The following is a 22728-nucleotide window of genomic DNA, read 5'->3' on the forward strand; positions in this document are numbered from 1 at the left end:
AATTAATCATCGAGTTTTTGAAATTATTAAAAGTATTAAATAAAATTAAAAAAAAAATTAAATAAAAAAATGACTGAGTGATGAAATTTTTTGAATTTTCAGGTGGCGCAAAATTAATCATCCAGTTTTGTATTTGAAAATTATTAAATAAAATTAAAAAAAAAATTTCAATTTCAACTTTTGTTTACTACGAGCTGGCATATCTCGAATTTGCTATTAAATAAGTTTGCACTTTTCATTTCGAATTAATAAAGCAATAAATTTGGCATTGCAAAATAGTTCCACTTGGTTTAAATAAATCAGTAATGAAACTTCTTTCTGCTGTGGCTCTGCTTTCTGTGACCTTTTGATATTTTTCAACTCAAACACTGACCTTCGTCATTTCTTCGCACAGAGAGCGCGCCTCAAAGGTGCCCACTCTAGCCAGCCTTCCAGTTTCCCATGAATTCTCTGTAATCGAAGTCCTATTATCTACATAGCAAATTACCGAACCCATTCAAAAACACATAACGCACCAACATTTACTAAGCACTCACGAGCATCCAACTTGCCACTCTTTAGCAACTCTACATTTGTCTCTCTAACATGGCACACATACTAACACACTTTAACCTACATCATTTGTGAGTTGTTCCTTTGAAATTGGCTTAGCACTTCTCATACTACTACACATAAAATATATATATGTATACCTTAGTATAGCGTGGCGACCCGTCGCCACGGCAAGCGTCGCCACGCCAACGATTCGGTTTACAAATGAGCCTATAGATGTTTCACATCAAAAATTGATCCATTATACATTTAATTGACTAAAAACAAACTTTGAAACTTATTTTACCATGATTCGAGTTTTGACCTTCAAGCCACGATTATTCTTACATTACTAACTAAATTTCTACATTCTTGTTTTGAAAAAAGTTTCTCGTCGTCAGCGCTGGCATTAACACCCTCTGGACACGCAATTCGCTTTTCACAGAATGTGCCGCATGTCGAATAATTGTACCGTTAAAACTTTTGAATGCTACCGATGTGAAGGTAGGCTCATTGGAAACAAATTCCGTCAATCTCAACTATCCAATTATTCTCCCTGTTATAATTATTTAGGAAACGCTAGCTCTTTGCAAAACACGAATTCTTTCAAAATTACCACATCATAATGTATCGATCTCGGATTGCCTCAATTATTCTATCATGTCCTGACTTAAATGGTATGTCAGGATGTATTCCATGCCTTACTAGTCCTGGACATACTGATACAAGCTCTTCGGAACTTGGGAGTCAAAACTCCAAACTTACGTGGGCAAAGTAGTAAAGTAAGGCGTGAGTATGTTCAAAGTTTGTTTTTAGAATCCGCTTCTTCTATGAAAGAATTCAGTAGGGTCATAATGATAAGATAACATAAAAGCTTTATAGTGGAGAAAATTCGCATCGTCGCAAAATTAATTCGCAAAATATAACTCTGGGAATAAGTTAAACCATTTTTTTAATAATATTTGGCAATTTCCGTTTGTACCATGTATTTATTTATAATTTAAGTAAAAAACACGTGTTTGCTACCACTTTTACCAAAAGTATCATATTTAGTTTTTTCTCTTTCTTCACCCTTTTTAAATGTGAACTTTTGTAAGGAGTGTCAGAATGTCACAAGTGCGCAAACCTTTAATAATTGGACCAAAACAAAAAATTTAATGAAAAATAAACAAATAAGCAAAACATTTCGATATGTCGGGCTGCTTAAATTGTGAATACAGGAGTTGTTTTTTAGCTGCATGAGAACTAGCGATATCGATAACTATGGTTTTACAGCTGAGAACGGCAAACTAAGTTGACATTCTCATTCAGGAAGGTTTGGCAAATCATCATGAATCGTTTAGCGCACTTCCAAATTGGGAAATTTACTTCAGAAAAAAAAATATGTTCGTGAAATTCGACGGTCCTCATCGGGCCTCATTTCTTTCTAAATGTGGAGGAGTTACTTTTACGGTCAATGGCGAGCACTATCAAACTTTGCGGACTGAATTTGTGTTTCCATAAATTAATCAGCTGAACATCGACGACATTTGGCTCCCCCAAGACGGCTCAACTTGCCATACAGCGCACTAACTATCGATTTATTGGACTGATCGAATGGACCATGTAACTCGTTGCCGCGGCGGACATACGCCGAATATTATATTCAAAAAATAAATGCCATGAAATTATCAACCAGATGATAATAAAAACAGTTAATTCCAACAATATTTCGGTTTCGTATTATCATTCTAACACCCATTTTAACATTAAGCGGGTGGCTTTAATAGAGATAGGCATCTTATCCGAAGCTCCAAAATGTGAACCAATTCGTTCCAACAAATGCAGAAAGAAATGTGCTTAGAACTTCTTACCCTGATTCTGCTAAATAACTTTATGCAAATTAAACTGAATTAAATTTATTTCGCGTATAATATTATTTCAAGCAGAAAGAGCCCCTCGCATTTTCATTATGCGCGTTTGCATAGTCCTCTGCATCAATTATATGCGCAAACATTTTGTTCGAAGGAAATCGTGTGCACGCGCTATGTCACTCCGCCTCCGAGCCGTGCAATGATCCTTGCCATTCAACTATTTTGATGTAGTTGTACAAATCTAGGTTCAATGCAGAAGTTTTTCAATTCTCTTTACACGCTACTCGATGCATCACTTTTCTTAGTAGTTTTTCATTATTATTTTTCCTTGCACACATACACACACATACCAGTATACATATACTTTCCCCCACGCTCTGAGAATGCATTACGAGCATCATAGCGCTGTAATTTCTATGCAAACAAAAAGTGAACAAAAGAAACAGCAACAACAATGGCATCAATAGCATTGCTCCAAAGTGGAACAGCAACAGCAATAAAATAAGACACAGTAAAGTTGGTACAAGAAAAGCGCAAGAAAGGCACAAAATCAAGCTAAGAAATCGTGGAAAAAATCCACTCTAATGCACTTAACTGCTGTAAGCAAAACTCATGACCAAATAAAAAAGGAAACATTGCAACGAAGCTGGCAGCGAGAGAAAAGCACACAAAAAGCCTATGCACTTTGCAGCTACTGGCTCTTTGCGCAACTTTTTATGGCGTCTTGTATTGCTTTGGCATTAAAATGTAAGATAAGTTTAAAGCTTCTATTCCTTAGTCCTTTTTCCACAACCACCCTTTACAGCCTGACTGAAATCCAGCTGCGGGCATCACTTTTCGCTTTTTCAAAGTCTTGCCAAGTTGTTTCACACACACACTTTTATATGAATGAATACATACATACATACCACAACTGCAAATAGCAGAAAATGGCATTTTTTAGTTTGCCCGCGGAGAGGAGAACTGAAATGCATGATGGAGAAGAAGAGGAAGTAAAGAAATCGTGTACAAGAAAAACGACAGAACTTTTATTGTAATTTTGCTGCAATTTTAATCAGAAAATGTGTACTCGTATGAGATTCTTACATCGCTCAATCCGCTTTCCTTCTCCTGACAGACATCTTCACAACTTATACCATTGTAATGCTGCGGCATTTGTAATCCAACATTGCTCCAGTGACATATGTAAATTATGTGTGGAACATTATTTTCCTCCATTTACCGCCGTACAAGTTCCCTCATTTTGTTCCTTTTGCGGGTATTGGCTTAAGTCGTTAAGTCTGTTGTTTGGAAGTTTAATAACAGATCAATGCACTCGAAGTCACTCCAATCACGGCAAGCAAACCAAATCTGTATGAAATCATTGCTGTTTAGCGTGGATGTATGAGCAGGGGACGGAAGAATTAATCGGAATTCTAGATGCCTGAGATGAGAAAATTCAGATTATCCAGAAGTTTGATAAGAGTTTGTTGACACATGCAACTCAGAAGCTTTACGGATACCCATTTGAAATATATGAATGCATATTTTAAGTGAATTATAATGGATCTTATTACAATTGTTAACTTAAATTTTTCTGCTGACGATGTTGGGTGTTTTCTTCCGTATAAAACAATGTGGGGTAAAGAATGGACACAAAAAATATTGGCGGGGTGAACTGATTATAACATAAAATTTGTATTGCCAGCTTCTAAAACAATTAAACAATTTTTATTGTGTTTTATTTTCTTTTTTATTAAGCATACTATGTTCAACCAAAAAACTTATATCAATTTTCTTTGTTATAAACAAAATGGCGGAATTTAGAGTTGACTCCTCTCATTAGGTGATTGACATTAGTTTTTGTTACGGTATCTGCCGCACTCTGCCAATTCATTTTAAACTCATTTTTAATTAATTTTTTTGCTTTTAACAATTTTCTTTTAAGAATTGCCCAGTATTTTTCAATGGGTCGCTATTGAGGACAGTTTGGTGGGTAGTAGTCCCCGTCGGTTTCATACTAGTTCGTGACAAGTTGGCTATAATGACACGATGCTAAATCGGGCCTGAACAGGACTGAATTGTTTTAACAAACACTCTTAATTTATAATGCCCGTGGTAATGAACGTTTTGCTTTTCATACCATACTGGCAGATGGCTTGCCAAATCAAATATTTTTTAGAAAACTTTACCAACATTTTTAGCTTAAAGACACCTGGGACTCCTCCTATCTACGTTGTAGTATGAAACTCAACGCCCTGAATCTGCTTAAAGTCTGCTTTGACGTATGCTTCATCGTTCATAATTACACAGCCAACTGTATAATTAGCACTCTTTTTTGGTTTCGCATTTCGATTGCGTGCTACAATCTATTTACATATGTATATGATCGTAGGCCTTCATTTTGCGCACTTTTTCAGCGTATCATTTCGACATATGGATCTGTTTCGTGGAATCTCGAAGGTAAAGTTTTATTCTTTGGCTTGTGACTGCGACACAAATCCTTTTTTCTTCCACTTTCAGGCCCTTGTTCAACCGGCAAGGTTTCAGTAAACTTTTTTTAACAAATAAGTTACTGTACCTTCTGAACTATTTAAAGTTTTTGATATGACTTTGTGCGATAAATGCCTAATTTCTTGCTTTTGCGCACAATTTTCTCCGCAAGCTCACACTTAACCGAACAAATTTTTTAGAATATGTAGAAATTACCAAAGTGAATACGCCAGTTAATAATGACAACAAACACTTTGAATATGTGTACTAATATTTTATCTACAGTTAGTTGAACGCAAGTGTCGAGTAAACACAGTAAACAACTAGTGTTTTTCATGTCCATTATTTGCACAATTATAATGCACAAGGCCACGATCCAAAAAAAAATCTCTAAAATCAGTATGATTTTTGATCTACTCGAAACTTGCACCTTATTATACAATACAATTTTATACAAAGTTGGAAACTGTGCTTTATATGGTTATTGTTGTAGTATGAACTATATTTTTATAAAAGAAGTAACTGAATTTACAAAAAAAAATAAATACACAGACAAGACTTATCTATATGTGATGCACACTTTCTCTTGACGTTAACTGTAATATGTCACTTTGCCGTTTTTAATCAAAAATCAATTATATTTGTCATATAAAATTATGTTGTAACAATAGGGCCAGGGTGAGGACATGCTTTGCGGACAATGCTCTTACCCTTTCGATCCTTATGTCTCCTCAGAAAAATTGTGGATGTTTATAGCAACGTTATTTTTGTTTCTGTTTGATGAACCGCTGTGATAACGGTAATCATATGCTTGCACAAACTATGATCAAATATCAACTCATTTCCGAGACATTAAGCAAAATAATCTGCAGACAAAATCTTGGCGGACAATTTTTGCAATTAAAACAAAAAAAAGCGGGTTCCGAATGGTTAATCAATATCACATATTGATTTTTTTCAACGAGATTTTGAAAATTACGGCTTATCTGGCACTTTTTTAAATAAATAAACCCAAAAATTGTCGTCCTCCTGCGGGATCATTTTTGTTTTCATGACAGGCCAGTCAATTATTTATTGGTAGAGGATAATATCGTCTTCTTATCGTTGAAAAGCTAATGCAATATGTTAATATAAAACTGACTTATCACCTAGACATAAGTATCAAAATGGTTCACTAAGTTCATATCATAGTTTGCTTTCCTCAGTTTTTAAAAAAGAGGCATAAAATGGTTACATACTCAATAGCGCGCATTTAGATTAACTCCTTCCAAGAGGGTTAACTTCTATTTAGCATTTAGGCATTGATTTTCTATGTCATATTGAAAATAATACGTTTAACATCAGTCCCAAAGCTGTGAAGATAGTTTTTGCCTTTTTCGATGATTTATTTTGCATGAAGATATTTTTGAGTATCAGGCACGTATTTTACACTTCTTTTTCACTAATGCGCTGCACGTATTTGAACATAACCCGAAAAATTTTAATTCTTAGAACCCCATTATAAGACTTCCAAGGATTATTGACAATAGTACAAATTATTAATAAAAAAAAGAAAATACTGTGAGGAAAAAGTCTTTCCCAAAAAATTCTTAACAAAAAAGTTTTGAAAAAGTATATTTTATGCTAAAAAATTATATAAATATTAAAAGAAACTGAAGGTACTTCACTGTAATAAACTCTATACCAAAATTTTCACCGATGAATAAATTTCAAAATTATTATTGTAAATTTTGTTTACATTACACTCAAGCCTGCAAATAAACCAAACTTTGAAGAATTGGCAACAATTTCCCAAATACTTGTACCACTTGACGTGGAACCGCTCTTTATTTGAATATGTTTCGTGTTGCCAGGGACTCGCGCTTCAGTGGAGCTGGTATTTTCAAACGCCAACAAATCATGTATTTATATGTAAAGTTCTTCCACATTTTGAAAACAGGTCAAGAACTACTGTGCCAAATAACGGCAAAAGACAAATTTTTTGCTTCAAACTATGTCAACGCCGCAGGTGAAACGGGTGTAAGTTTCTTGAACAAATGAAATATATATTAATCATTCATTCATCATTTTCGTTCCGATATCCCTTCTGTTAATCAAAAATGATAGCAGAATTTTCTCAAACAAGAACGTCTGGATTCGCTTTTATCCCTTATGGGAGAAGATTTTAGATTCTACAATTTCATACAACCAGACAAAACATATGTATATCCAAATACCCGTCTCTTCTGTTAGATTAGAGGTCACTGCTAACAAACGTTGCAGCCTAAAAAGGAATTCTGAACTGTACCTAAGTATTTAGTTTGCTCATTCTTCCCATAAATCCGCAAGTAATTAACTTAACTTTTCTCTATTCTTCTATTGATTTTAAAAGTATTCTATATCAAATATTGAACGTTTGTTTCAATGACAATAAACGAAGGGCGAGAGACGAGAGACGTATTTAGTTGTCAAACATCGCAGAAATTTATGTCTTCCGGTAAACAATTCAGAGCACTTAAAAGCCACTCGCAGCAAAAGCACTCAAACCAAGAGCAAACTAAACTTTTTTAACTTTCTATTACTTTTAATAACTTTGAGTCTGTCGCCATAAGTTTTTCCTTTTCATATTACTCCAATACATCTACGGATGTTCATACGTACACCTACTATATTCCACATACATACTTATTATATTTTCCTTCAATTTTATACATTTAACCTTTTGATTTTGACACATACACGTACGAGCAGTGAATGTGTGCTTATGACACCACACACTAGTTCTTCTCCTTAACATTTACCCAAAAACTTTCATTAGCCTTTAAGTCGCAGCGGCAGCAACGACGGCAGACACAACAATATCATAGTTTGATGTTAACCCTGATGTTGACTTCGTCGTCGAAGACTCTTCAAACTAACCTTAATACTTTTTACTTCGTCCTTGCCCTGCTGCCTCCTAGGCATCTCTGCGGACGCTACCAACAGCTCAAAGCACCATTCAAACTTAATGTAGCCCCAGTCATTTTTATAGAGAATGTTATGGTTGTTGTTTTTAGCAAAGCCAATGTACGTGTTTTCACTTTGCAACCGTATAGCAGAGCCATCCACTTGACACCATCATCGGCTTGTGCGTCGGCGTGACAGCAAATGCGGCGGATTCCCGGTACATAGAGCCACTACGAAGGCGGAGGCAACTAAAGTTATGATGCCATCGAGGACGATACTATGGTGTTAGTAGCAAAATGAAAAATTCAAAGGTGTGATTCGCATAAATTTGTTCCACGCACACACAGCATTTACGAGAAAGCAAGATGTGCGTCGACTACCTCGCCACTAACCACCACTGATATAATAAAAAAAAACGTATGAGCTCGCCTTTATAGGCTCATCATTTACCTCTCTGTCGACAGAAATGCAAATTGTTAGAAAACATGCAACAAATACAACATATGGGTGTCAAGCGTAGCAGATGACGATCACACTAACCACAATACACCACACACCACGAATTGTAACGCAAAACAAGTGGTTGAACGGGGGGTGAAAGCGTCAAAGAAGGAGTGCAGAAATGGTTGCTTCTGCGTAAATAAGTATGAAAAAGTATAGTAAACGTGTTAATGTAAAGGATTTAGTAGTGTCAAAGGAGTGCAAGCGAACCAGTCTTCTCTTATGTGAATTACTTCTCCTTTTACTTCGAATGATGACCTAGTATGAGAAAAGTATGTATTCGTGTATAGCGGATACTCTTGTAAAACCAAATAAGGTCCCTCGGGGAATGCATATGCGCGATTAGAGGTCAAGTATTTGAATATAACTCAAAAACTCAATATGAAACTTTGAAAAATTACGGTGTAGTCTCGGCTAAATATTAATGGAAACCAGAAAAAGATTTGAAATAACAAACAAAATTCCCAAAATTTTTAAGCACAAAATTAAAAATTAAAAATATTTTTTATACTCACAAAAAAAACACTTTTATTAACACGCTAAAAAGAATCTAAAGTACCAAAGAAGAAGAAGATCCGTATAAAAGTTTTCAACATTGAATAAATATCGAAATTATTAAATTGTTTCAGTTTACTTCTCATTAATTTTGTCGGGACAACTCAGACACAATTAAGTTCATTGTACTGCACTCGAATTCCATTTTAATTTATTTAAATCTACCCGACCTCCGAAAAAATCTGAGTAGGTCTTGTGGTGCTAAGGAGCCAAGGGGGTCGCTTCTCAACACATCAGTGCCAAAAACCTCAAACCTGATTCGAGGAAGGCGGGTCAGACGCACAGAAAGTCCATCGTCTCATCCTCCTCTTCACAAGCTGGGCAGAGTACACTGTCTGAGATGCCCATCTTTTCCATGTCCAACCTGCTGTCTGCAGTCTCTTATGCTTAATGACAAAGAAGGATTTGCGACAGTCGGTCGGAAAAGACAGGTAACATCAGTTTAGTCCATCTGCAGAGTTTCTCAGCCTGTCAAGCTCGCTTGTAAGTTGTAGTAACCCATTTGCCAACTGTGGCTTTGATGGCTGCAGAAGGGAGTGGCAGAACGGGTTCCGGGCCCAAGAAGTTGGCCTCAGAGCTCATCCTAGCTAAAGAGCCAGAGGTCTCGTTACCCACGATACCCACGTGTCCCGGGACTCATGTTAGCATCAGGCTGTTATGTCTACCGACATAGTTCAGCCTAGATTTACAGGACTCCACTACCCCTGTGTGGTTGGGGGGCTGTCTAAGGCCATGAGCGCAGCTTGGCTGTCGCTGCAGACTCATATAGATCTGCCTCTCCATCTGTTTTCCACAACAAAGTTCAACGCTTTTTGAACAGCATAAACCTCCACTTGAAACACAGATGCATGCATTAAAAGCAAAGTGCAGTTTTGTCCCGCTGGATCCGTGAAAATGCGAAAACAGTGTTTACCGGGTTCATTTTCAGAATTTGACCACAATTGAGCCTCTGGCAGAACCACACTGTATCTCTTTTCAAGTAGGACTCTTGATGGCATGGAGTCAAGGGGCATGGAGAGAATCGTTGAATCGAAGTTCATGCCTACTCTGTTTTCCAATGCCAGACAGGGGCCGTACCAGTTCCCATTGTGTTTCAGCCTGCAGATGGCCTTCAAGGCATGATAAATGCCAAAGGATAAATGCCATCTGGTCCGGGGGACTTGTAACCGCCAAAAGATTCGATGGCAAATCGTATGATGGCTTCATTCACCACAGATCTGGCAACGCACCAGTCATACCGAGAAGGTGTAGCAGCTCAACACCTGAGACTTTTCAGCCCATGTATTACTTATACTCAAGCCCACAAATGAACCCGTTTTCACAAAAATTGAGGACCATATCATAAAAAACTTAATCAATTAACTTGATTTTACTGAAATATAAAAACCAGGTTTTTAAAAGAGACGTAAGATGACTCTTGCGGAGTGGCTCCGAATAAATTTCGGGTTATCAGATGATCAAAAAACTCCACTTCCTGAACCAATATGACCTTGTAGTGAAGGTCACATACTTCCCACGAACGAAGGCAAATCAAAAACGAAATCACTGTACATTCTGTCAAAAAAAAATCGGGAATTGTTCATTTAAAAATCGGGCGTTACACATATGTATACATTTATTTTACTGGAATGTTGGTACAACTGTCCTCTATAGTGTCGCAGAGTTTGAGCGTGATCTGTCAATTAGCTTGTTTTTAGCATTTAATAAATCAGTCAACCGCAGGTGTGCTCTGCGATTTTCACTATGGATAAAAATATCAAGCAAAGAATTTGTCTTAAATTTTGTGCTTTGAACGGGATTTCGTGTGCCGAATCATTGAAAATGTAGCAAAAAGCCTATGGCGAGTGTGCTTGATCAAAAACACGGGTATACGAGTGGTATATGTATGTACATTAAACATTTATTTCTTCAAATCAAATGTTTTCTATATAATCTCGTAATAGATCGATGCATTTAGCCCATCTTTTATCTATAGCTTTTATACCTTAAAAAACCTTTCGTATGCAAATAATCAATCATAATAATTCCCTCGTAATCCCAGCAAGCAGACGTCATAATCTTTCGTACAGATCTTGAAACCCTGAACTTCTTAGACGTCGGTGATGAAAGGCACTAATTAATGGTAAAACAAAGCCCAACCAAACTTATACCCAGTTTTGGTTAAATTTGAATTCTCCTATAAAGTAACAAAAATATGACTTACTACTGTTCATACAAATAACTAATTTATTTGAGTGAAAATAGTTTAATATTCATTTGCATAACCTCTTATTGATTTTTTCTAAATGTACTTATACATATACATATGTACTTATATATATATGTATATGTATGTATGCTCACAAAAATTTTGCGCTACCCGGTTGTGTTGTCATTTATTTTGTGAAAGTATCGACTTACCTTCAATTAAACCGTTCACTAGCAAACTCCTGTGTGAATTCAATGTGGTTTACTTACAACATTGTTTTACCTCTTTTGGGCCCAATTTCGGTTTCCTTTTGATCCACTTTTAATGTTTTGCATTATTCTTACTTTTCTTATATCTTCACCAGATACACTAATACGCACATTTATACACATGCGATGTGCGTATGCATGTAAAAGTATTATTTTGGTTGCTGGATATCACGTACAAGTTTTCGGTTTGTTTGCTTAATTCCATTTTCACCATCTAACTGTCACTGCCATCATAGTGCCGAACACGGAGAAGAAGGCCGTACATCCCTTTTAAGAAATTATTATGAACCCATTTAATTTAATTGAAATTTGAACTCCAAATAACGACAATAGAGAAAAGTAACAAATAAAGGTATAGAAATTTTCTTATGGCTTCTTTTTTGGGAGTGTCTTTTATCTGGGTCGTTCACTTATAACTAATACATTTATTAGTTGTTTATTTGTTTGAATTTGTTGGCAAACTTTTTAATAAAGTCATGGCAACTTATATTTGGTACTGTATTTTGGCGGAGGAGTATTTTCAATATTCCACCCCAATTTGCGTTTACAGCTGACCACCAACACCGGGTGTGTTTGTACTTTTATGATATTCCGGCGGTTAGATTTGATCCCTAAACCGTCGCCCCTCGACAGACTAAGGTAAACTTCAAAGTGCATTTGGGTCTTGATAAACGCTTGTTATAAAAACCTTCTGCCGTTCCAATACACTTCATGGGAAAAACATTAGCAAGGCGCTTCAAGCTGAAGAATAACCTCTACCGGACCACCCGTCTAGAACGTAAAATAGTATACGCAAAATGTGCTTTCATTTGTAATTTTTTTAAATGTAATCTTAATGTAAGTGCATGATCAATGTTGAAGGTCGAGTGTGTCATACGAGAAGATGCGTATGTATGTATTTAAGTTCATTCTTACTACCCTCAGGGCCAAGCGAATAAACTAACTAAAAACTGAGTTGTATTGACATACACATGTATGTTTTTTTACACATCCATGTTGAAGGTTGTTCATAAACACTTTACTCTACAGAACGTCCAGTTTTTGGTCTGCCAGTCCTCTTCCTATCCTCGACAAAACCTATAAATCGGAATTTTTTCACCAACGTTTAAATTGTCAACTCATTCTGACGATTATTTCCACTAAACAAAAATTACGAATTTCGCGATATGTTGTTCTTAAAGATCGACGTTTTCATAATAAGTTTCAATAATTTAGCGTTGTTCTGGCGTGTAAAATTGTATGTCTCTCTACTTGACAAATGTCAAAGATTTTTGACAGCTCACGCTCTTCCGGTTGATCGACAGAAGAGAGCGGACTCAAAAGAAAAGATAGCAAATAAGAATCAAGTGTTTGCAGTCAAATCCTGCTTATGAAATTCCTTTAACATCTTGCGCTGGAAACTAATTTCCGAAATCCGGTGCCTGTAACGTGTAAATTATAAAGAGCTCTTGCTCGGAATAATATCTATTAAAGCTTCCTATTAAAGCCGAGTGTGTTTAACAAATGCCTTAGTCGCAATATTTAAATGAGTATAAATAAAATTAATAATATTTTAAAGAACTTTATTAATAATATTAGATTTACATAGTGGTATATTTCAAAACGGCGGCGGTCGTAGCCAAATGGGTTGTTGCGTGATTACCGTTCGGAATTCATAGAGAGAACGTTGGTTCGAATCTCAGTGAAACACCAAAATTAATAAAAACATTTTTCCAATAGCGGTCGCCCCTCGGCAGGCAATGGCAAACCTCCGAGTGTATTTCTGCCATGAAAAAGCTCCTCATAAAAATATCTGCCGTTCGGAGTCGGCTTGAAACTGGAACATTTGTGGGACAACACCAAGACGCACACCACAAATAGGAGGAGGAGCTCGGCCAAACACCCAAAAATGGTGTACGCGCCAATTAATATATATATGTATATTTCAAAACAATGAGGAATTTATTACATTCCCACACATTTTCACTGCGCATACTTAACATCTCCGTTGAGGTATTTGTTTACTTTATGTAAGAGGAAATTTGCCTACAAACGCAATGGTGTGTTAAAAAATTCCATCCGCTTGTTGGGTATTAAGGAATACTAACATTTTGTAGAATTTCTTCTGCAATGTCCAGCCGAAAATTTGAAAAGAAATATTTCTTAGAATTTGGAATTTGATTTGCTTTTCGAAATAAACAACATGATTTCTTAGAGTTAATTCAGGCGGCGTACACTGCACGTCTTTCCAGCGCAAGAATAATTGTTGTTTAAAATATTTAGCTTCACTCTATGATATTAGTATGGTATCGATATAAATAGTGCATATGTATATCGATAGATCAAAACAAACCTGAATCTAGCGATACCTAATGAGAATCCTATTTCTTCAAAAACCAGGCGCCGTAGCCGAATGGATTCGTACGTGTACCATTCGGGAGTGTGTATGTTCGAATCTCCCTGCAATTATTAGAAACAGTTTTTTCTAATAGCCCACAACCTCCGAGTGTATTTCTGCCATGAAAAAGCTTGTCAATCATCTGCCGTTCGGTTTAAAACCGTAGATCCCAACATTTGTGGAACAACAGCAGGACGCACACCACAAATAGGAGGTGGGGGAGCTCGGCCAAATACCTAACAGAAGTGTACGCGCCATTTTTTTTTATTTTTTTATTTTTATGCTTTAAATTATATAACTTCTTCCACTGCCGCCTTAGTGCAGCACCTGTTCAATATGCATACGGCAGTAATGCAATTCCCTCTACATTCTCACAGATGAACTATCCTAATGGGCATATTTAAGTGAATTGAAATCAGCAAATGAAGCAATTCCTGCTTGGCCACCAAGAAGGGTGCAGATGCAACTGCAGCAAAAATAAAATTCATCACAAGGCGCCGACTGAGTAATGGCTGGCTGTTACGTAACTCGATGTCAAGTTGTGATTACAGGCAACGGTATCATTACGAAAACAATGTTGTCGTTTGCAAACAAGCAAGTATTGCTCATAATAATTTAAATGGTCTGCACACAAACAGCGGCAAGTACACAATCCTTGCAACACACGTACATATTTACATACATACATATATACAAAATAAACACAAACACAACCGTATGGACCATGCATGCGATATGGTGTCGCTCCGGCAACAGTTCCGAAAAGCAAACAACAGGGCTCCAGGCATTTGGGTAACTAAGCGGCGGAGGCAAGGCAGCAGTTTTGAGCGCGAGGCAGTTGCAACAGTAGTGCCGTTGAAGTTGCCACCAAATACGTGCCTCTACTCCGATGGCTGGGGATCTCGGAGGATTCAAAATTAAATCTTGGTAGCAAACGAAATGAAGTTGTCGCAGAGAAATTGCTGCAATATATGTAATATGAACGGTGACGCGAATTAGAAAGTGAGCACACCGTAAGGATACGGTTAATTTGCGAGTTAGGTAGCGGGACGGGACTGATGAGTGTGGGACAGTGGAACCATGGTGGCAGTCGTAGAAGCGAAAGTCAGCCTGAAGAAAAGTGAGCAGGTGAGACTGCTTCAAACGCACATTCTCATTCGCACGTATCCTTAAATATTATATGTAAATTTGTATGTCTATACATATACATATTGTACATATATACACAGCAGTAAACTACACTGGTGCAGAACTATTCAAAATTGACTCACTTTACTTCACAAATAACATCTGCTGCTTTCGATTCACGCCCCACCTTTTGAGTAGTGAGGAAAATAAAAAATATTCTGTGAGTCCAACGTTGCGTATGATTACTATTATTTTTATTATTATTATTACTAAGATATTATGAGGGGATTTAGCATTGCAATCTGAAATATTATATCTATTAGCGTCCAACCTCGCCAATAAATATGATTTTCTAACAAAAATAAATATTTATTAAAAATATTTTTTGCCAAGTATATTTTAAAAAACTCCGAAGGTGTTTAACTTTGAAAAGATATATGCCGAAATTTTCCGCATTGAATAAATCTCAATATTATACAAATCTTTCCAACATTTTTCAATTTTACTTCACACTATATTCAGGTCTACAAATAAACCGATTTTCAGAAAAATCAACGGCAATATCGAAAATACTTACCTGGATCTCTCGTAAATGCAATGGCGTCAGCTGACAAATAGAAAAACACTAAATTGAAATGTTTCACAGATTGTTAATATCTGCATTGGATGGCGAGGCGACAATTTTTAGTAATGTAAATCGGCAATTGCAAAAAATTCATTTTCGAAGAATCCTGTTCAGCCTGAAACGTTGTAGTATATGGCACAATCATCAATTTTCACATAAAAACCAGCAATATGAGAATTGCCCACGAACTTTATAAGAACCCACTTTGTGCTAAGTATCCATTAAGTAATATGTATGTATGTATATACATATATGCAACGGCACTTACACCCGTTTTTGGTACTTGGCCGAGTTTCTCCTTCCATTTGCTGTGTGCATGTTGACTTTTTCTACAAATAGAGAGTCCTACAATTTTGTACCGACTCCGAACAGCAAACAGTTGTTTTAGGAGTAGCTTTTTCATGGCACAACTCGGAAGTTTTCCACTGTCTGCTAAGAATTGAATTCTGTTAGAAAAAACGTTTTCTATTAATTGGTATTCCGTGTCCGGGATTTCGAACCCGTGCGCTTCCGAATGGTAGTCACGCACCAACCCATTCAGCTACGGCGGCCACTGCTAAGTCAGAGATTTTCTAAATTTCCTTGCTGTGTTATGTGCAGTTATTTTTTCGGCATACATACATAGGTATAAAAAGGAAGCAATGACAAATTTAAAGTGATCCAACACCCTGATGGAAATCTTCCATAACTTCCAGACCAGTTCAACTACTAGTTATGCAAGTTGTATGTGTACGAGTATGTGTGTGCACAAGTGATAAACTTACAAACCTTAGCGACTATGCTCGTACACACATGAAAATGAGTAAACATGTGCTGGAGTTTATTTACTCCCATGTAAATGGCAGTAGTGCAAGGGGAATGGTAAGCAGTGGGGATAAATGAATGAATTGCGCAAGCAAGCAAACAAATGCCATTGCAATTGAGCACGTTCGAAAGGAAATGAAATGAACTGCAGCAAGGAAAACAACAATAATGGCACGATAAGACATCCGAGGCAACAGTTGGAAAAGTGCAGCAATTCGTGATGCAGGGAACAAGGGGAGAATATCGTACCTATTCCTCCACCAACTCAATGGCGTACAAATAGACAAATAACAAATGGCAAACAAGCCGTTGACTGGCTGGTTGTGCTTGGACTGACAATAGCAATCGAAAGGCTAACAAAGTACTAGTGAAACAAAAACAATTACATACACCTACATATACAAACAAATAAAATATGTATGTATGTATGTAAATGTTTTCACGTAGTTTCGGCAAATATGTTGCACATGAACAAGAGGCGCAAAAATTACGAAAATCACTCAAACAGCACATGCGCTGCTTCCTCACAGTCCGCAGTGTTGCGTATTGTTGCCGGTGTCTGCTGATTTGTGTCATTGTTCTCAACATTTAATGGTAACTAACATGACAAATTGTCATCACAGCATGTCACCAAATGCTGCGAAATCGTGTTGGAGTCAACGAGATACTTCATGTTATTCACTTCCGTTGTTGTATTTTGTTGCATTTACATACATTCATACATATGTACATACAGATTTAGCGCATATTGGCTCTGTCCTGTGCTTGTTCCACTAACAGCAAAATTTGTCGTTATTTGTTTTTACCCACTCCCGGTTTGAATTGCCCACCACGACGAAGGTGTATCAGTTAGGTAAAACGGACTTTATTTGCTATCATTTAGTTCACGAACGATGCACAATGCCAATATCAATGGTCCGTTTGGACAGTAATTTAAGTAAATGCAATTAGCAGATGTGAAACATTGGAAATTTTATGTGTGGAAGTGATGGACCTTTTTTGCGTCTAAATAAATATGATGCTCACATGAACGCAGTTATACAAGCTGTTTCCAAAATATTAATAAGATGTGATGATCCAATTACATTTGGGCTTCATGGTGCCAACATTAGTAAACTTTTCAAACCTTTAAAGAAATTTAAATCCGTAGGAGTTAATTGACCCTGGAGAAATTGCCTCTACAAATATTATTTGTGCATTCATCTTATACAGGATAGCCAAAATCACAGGCTGGGTTTCAGAATAATTTTCGTTTTTAATAATGTGTATTAGAAACCACTTGAACACTTGAAAAATCGTGAATTCAAAACTTTAGCAAGCAGCCATTTTTAACTAAAATTTTATTTATGGTTTTTACTCATTGACATACCTTTAGCTAAATACAGAAAAAAATCGGACCCTTGAACTAATATTTTAAAAAAGGTAACGTACAAGCAAACAAAACTTTTTTTTTTTTGTAAAAATCTTTAAAGTCGAATATCTCTTTAAACGATAAGTTTAAGTATTTAAGAGGACTAATCCGGTAATCCTGTATATAAATAGGCAAACATGTTCTCCTTACATCCCTTTACGGTTAAAATATATTTCTAAGGTATAAAGAATTATGCATCCTTCGAAATACATACCCGGAGGGGGAAAGAAAGTAAAATTTAAAGACCAACTTTGTCAATCATGAAGAATTAACTCTCTTACTCTATGATATAAATATATACATTAGGGCGGGTCGATTTAAAAATCTCTCTTTGCTCTGTGAAAATCGTATTCTAGGGATCAAAATAAGAAACTTTACCGAAGGAACCATACCTCTAAAACGAATTCTGATGTCCCCCAATGACAATATCTTAAAACAAGATTCTTTAAGTCGAGGACTTAACAAACTGTCATCTAAATTTCTCCAGAACTCAATTATATCGCTTTCATTATAAAAACGTTTCTCGCTTCGCAGGACTATTTTTTCTACTTCAATCTCAAATCTCTGCTTACATCGCTTATGTCAGAACAAGGACTGATTTTAAGAGCGTAAGAGTGTGTTGAGTGTACTATTCGCACGAGTAAGTTTACCAAGCTCTGAGTTAATTTAAGATTAATACAAGAATGAATTTGAAGGGGTGAATAAGTAGATAAGAAAAAGAGTAAATATAGAAAGTAAAGGTGTGAATAAAGAAAAAGGAAAGGCAGAAATGATAAGTATTGTATAAAGAGCAAGATAGGAATAGAGACAAATAGTAGAAATAGAGAAAGGGATAGGATAAAGATAAGAACATTAAGATATAGATAAAACAGAAATTGAATAAAAACAACTATAGTGAAGCCTCGATATCACGAAGTTGAAAGGGTTGAAACGAAAGGGTTGAAAAACGAAACATCAAAAACACGTTGCAATGAAACATTTTAAAATTTAAAAAAAGCCCCTCATAAAAAACCTATGCTGTTCGGAGTGGACTTAAAACTGTAGGTCCCTTCATTTGTGGAACAACATCAAGACGTACTCCACAAATAGGAGGAGGAGCTCGTCCAAACCCCCAAAAAGGGTGTAAGCGTTATTTATAAAGGGTTTTTCAATAAGGGCGGGTAGATGTTGAAATGGGATGAAACAAGCTGTGTGTGAGTTATTGACAAAATTATTTTTTTATTTGAAAGGCGCATATATGTCATTAAGTGTGGAATATGACATCATTCAAATGCCCGGAACGGATCCGAGTGGTCCAATTTTCAATGACTCTTCCGCATAGATCCGGCTGAATTTGAGCGATGGCCTGTGTTATGTTCACCTTTAGAGCATCGGTCGATTGTGACTTATTTGCATAGACCTGAGACTTCAAGAAGCCCCACAGGAAAAAGTCTAGCGGGGTAAAATCGCATGACCTTGCTGGCCAATTCACATCACGCCTGCGAGAGATAACCTTACACTCAAATCGTTCATGCAGAATGTCAATCGTGGCGTTTGGTGTGTGGCACGTAGGGCCGTCCTGCTGGAACCACATATCGTCTAAGTCCATATGGTTCAATATGGGCCATAAAAAATTGGTTATCGTCGTTGTGTAGCGCTTGCTGTTGACGGTGACCGCCTCACCAACGTCGTTTTCAAAAAAGTACAGACCAATGACGCCGCCGGCCCAAAATCCACACCAAACGGTAACTTTTTGCGAATGCATTATCACCTGGTGAACCTCGTGTGGATTGGTGTCGTCCCATATACGGCTATTTTGTTTGTTAAGACAGCCATTCATACAAAAATGCGCCTCGTCACTAAAGATGATTTTTCGCCCAAAACTGGGGTTCTCTTCCAAACGATTCGAAGCCCAGTCAGCGAACAAACGGCGTTGTCTATGGTCATCAACTTTGAGCTCCTGGGTCAGTTGGATCTTGTACGGGTGTAGGCCCAAGTGCCGACGCAAAATTCGCCAAGTTGAAGTCTGCGAAAGGCCAGGTCTTGTGCACGGCGAGGAATAGACTGCCTCGGGTTCTGCTGTACACTTTCACGGACCGTGGCAAAGTTCTCGGCTGATCTTGCGTTCCTTGAACGTACGGGTGTTGGCTGATTGTTTACTGACCCGGTCGTCTCAAATTTGGCCACCAAACGTTGAAGAGTTGACTTTGAAGGGCCACCACGTCTACCGAAAAATGGGCGCAATGCGCGCAACGTTAGCGCTAATGCACACTCAATAATAATAAAGTTTTATCATTTGAACGTGCTGTTTAATCGTGTAACTTGCCATGATGGTTTAGCATAAACAACTGAATAATAAACAAAAGATTTGACAGATGGCACCAAAACAAAATGGCTGCCACAGGGCGCCAAAATCGACCCGCGCCAACTGAAAACCCCTTTATAAGCATATTGTATATACATATAAATATTATATATAAGTATAGTTTAGTTTTTTCTTCAGCTCAAACGATAAACGAAAAATCAGCGAGTTTTGATTTTGATTAATAACACATCAATCGTTTCTTCTACAGACGTCAAATCTTCAAATATGATACAGTGTTGAGCTCGCCTCGGAAAATGTTTAAACTTTTCGATTTCAGTTTTGTCGCGAGTATTAAAACAATGCTGTCAATGTGCACTCACCGCTATATTTGGGGCTTTTGCTTTGAATAAATCATGAAATTACACGACCGGATATGAAAAAGTTAATTTAACAAGTCACACTACATTTTTACTCAGAGTTTACCCAAGCAGAGTTTACGGAATGTTAAATTCCATTTTTTTACTTCCATTTTGAAATTACAATCTGTTAAATTTAAACAATAAGTAATTATTTTTAAAGTAGTATTGGATTTTCAAATAAAAACTGACCAGCAACAACTCTTTCGGGCTCCCACACACCAGATTGTGTAGAGTTCGCAGCAAACGAATACCCTTGTGTGGTTTTGTTATTATAGCAACTTATTAACCCTTTTAGCACAGTTATACCATCAATCGTCGTCGACGTGAGTCGGATCAGAAAGTTAGCGGTGTTAGATGAGAACATATTGAGTTGTCTGGGTCGATTCGAAAGGGATAGCAAACTGACGAAGGTAATGCCTAGTAACTTGGTGTTGTTAACAATCCAAACTGGTGTGCAAGCGACTTGGATCTTCAACCGAAGTTTCAGCTCCTCCAACCGCTGGGTAAACATAAATTCGTAGGTGATAGTGTTAGATGCGTTGCCGTGAAGAAGCCATATTTTCCGAAATTGTCACATAGTAGTCAAATTTCGAAACCGCTTGAAGAGCGCTAAGACAGTTGGAAGTCGGTTTACTATTTTAGTGTCCATTCATGTTCAGTACGAGGCTCCCTTCATATCAAACCATTGGACGCCTCTAAACTATTTTTAAGGCGCTAGTCTTCGCAAATGGACTAAAAACTATTGCAGATATATAAGACTTGAAATACGAAAAAGTAGGTACACTTTGGTATTCTAATATTATGAGCCTCAAACGCACCGGTGCACATAAAGTTATTGACTGATCTGGTTGGCCAATTATTTATCCCGCCATTTGTGTCATTTTAAGGGTTAAGGTAATGAAATAATTTATTTCTAATAGTTAAAAAAAAAAACAAAGTCTGCATATTTTATCATTTTTAAGAAAACTAAAGGGTTTTTTAATTCTAAAAGTATGTTTATTTTTTTTTTACTAAATTAAAGTTACTTATTCAACTAATAACGAATTCCAAGATTCCTGTTCTGACGATCTATTTTTCTTCTTCGACTAGCACCGGGAATCAAAAATCCTTTGATCAAAGTTGTAACGATTTTGGTGGTTTCAGTCCTAAACTACTTATTAAAGGGTCTAAGCCTTACGGTATACGATGTCTATTTTTTCTAAAAGAGGTTTGAAAAATTTTACTTTTGCCCAGCCAGATCGGCGAAATACTTTTGTGTACGGTGGTGGCAACATGCCGAATTAAAGAACTCCTTTCGCTAAGACGCGTGTTTAATATTTTTTAGAAATTTAGACTCCTTAAAAAATATTCATTACTAACATGCCTATACCACATGATCAGAAAGTACCGGGAATGTTTAATTTAAACGAACCGCCGACAGGGGAGCCGGTTCTTATTTTGGTAGGACTATAAGATATGAGGTACCAATTTTTACTCTACCAAACATTAACGGACAAACCCTCTCACTTTCACCCAGTGCAAAGTACTTAGGGGTAATTCTGGACTCCAAACTTAGCTGGAAATTAAACACTGAAGAACAGGTAAAGAAAGCAGAAATCGCTTATATGCCTGTAAACGTATGCTGGGAAGTAGATGGGGCCTTCAACCCAAGTATACATTATGGTTGTATAGTTTGGTGGAAAGCTCTAGAGAGAGAATACAACATCAAATTACTTAGCAGAATACAAAGATCAGCCTGTGCAATAACAGTCGGTGCAATCAGACCATGTCCTAGGGAAGCTCTGAACGCTCTGACACACATTATTCCGGTAGACATAAATATCAAGAAGATGGCAAAAATGAGTGCAATTAGGTTAAATGAAGCGGGTTGCTGGAAGGAAAAAGCTCATGACCATGCCAGTCTATTACTGCGACAAACCCAGTATACCTCGAAGAGGACTGACTACATCGTCCCGACGGTAACATTCGGTAGAAATTTTATCACTCTCTTTCCATCTCGGAAAGAATGGAATAAGGGATTCTCACTAAAAAAGTTCGACACTACAGTTTATACAGATAGCAGTAAAATAGATTGTAGTGTTGGAGCTGGTATATATTCTCATAGATTTAAAATTGAAAAATCTGTGCGTCTCCCTAATGCTTGCAGTGTCGTTCAGGCGAAAGTACTGGCAATTAGGTAAGCTTGTAGGCTACTAATCGCAGATCCCTCTTTTAAGGGCAATATCGCTATTCTTTCGGACAGCCAAGCTGCAGTTCAGGCACTGGGTTCAGCTACAACAACCTCTAAAGTGATGGAACAAAGCAGGACTAGCCTTACCACCTTGAGCGAAAACTATAAAGTTACCTTAATCTGGGTCCCGGGACATCGGAACATCGAAGGTAATGA

The 22728-nt window shown here is 37.0% G+C and overlaps 1 protein-coding gene across 1 annotated transcript in view; it reads left to right on the forward strand.

The window, feature by feature from the left end:
• The first annotated feature begins 6849 nt into the window (after positions 1-6849).
• The window catches only part of LOC128867123 (matrix metalloproteinase-2-like), a 38043-nt gene continuing 22164 nt past the window's right edge, over positions 6850-22728 (forward strand). The window contains exon 1 of the mRNA XM_054108223.1: positions 6850-6875. Coding sequence (XP_053964198.1) covers positions 6850-6875 — 26 coding nt within the window. The remainder of the gene's footprint in view (positions 6876-22728) is intronic.

The sequence above is a fragment of the Anastrepha ludens genome, chromosome 6, assembly GCF_028408465.1.
Source record: "Anastrepha ludens isolate Willacy chromosome 6, idAnaLude1.1, whole genome shotgun sequence".
Lineage (NCBI taxonomy): Eukaryota > Metazoa > Arthropoda > Insecta > Diptera > Tephritidae > Anastrepha > Anastrepha ludens.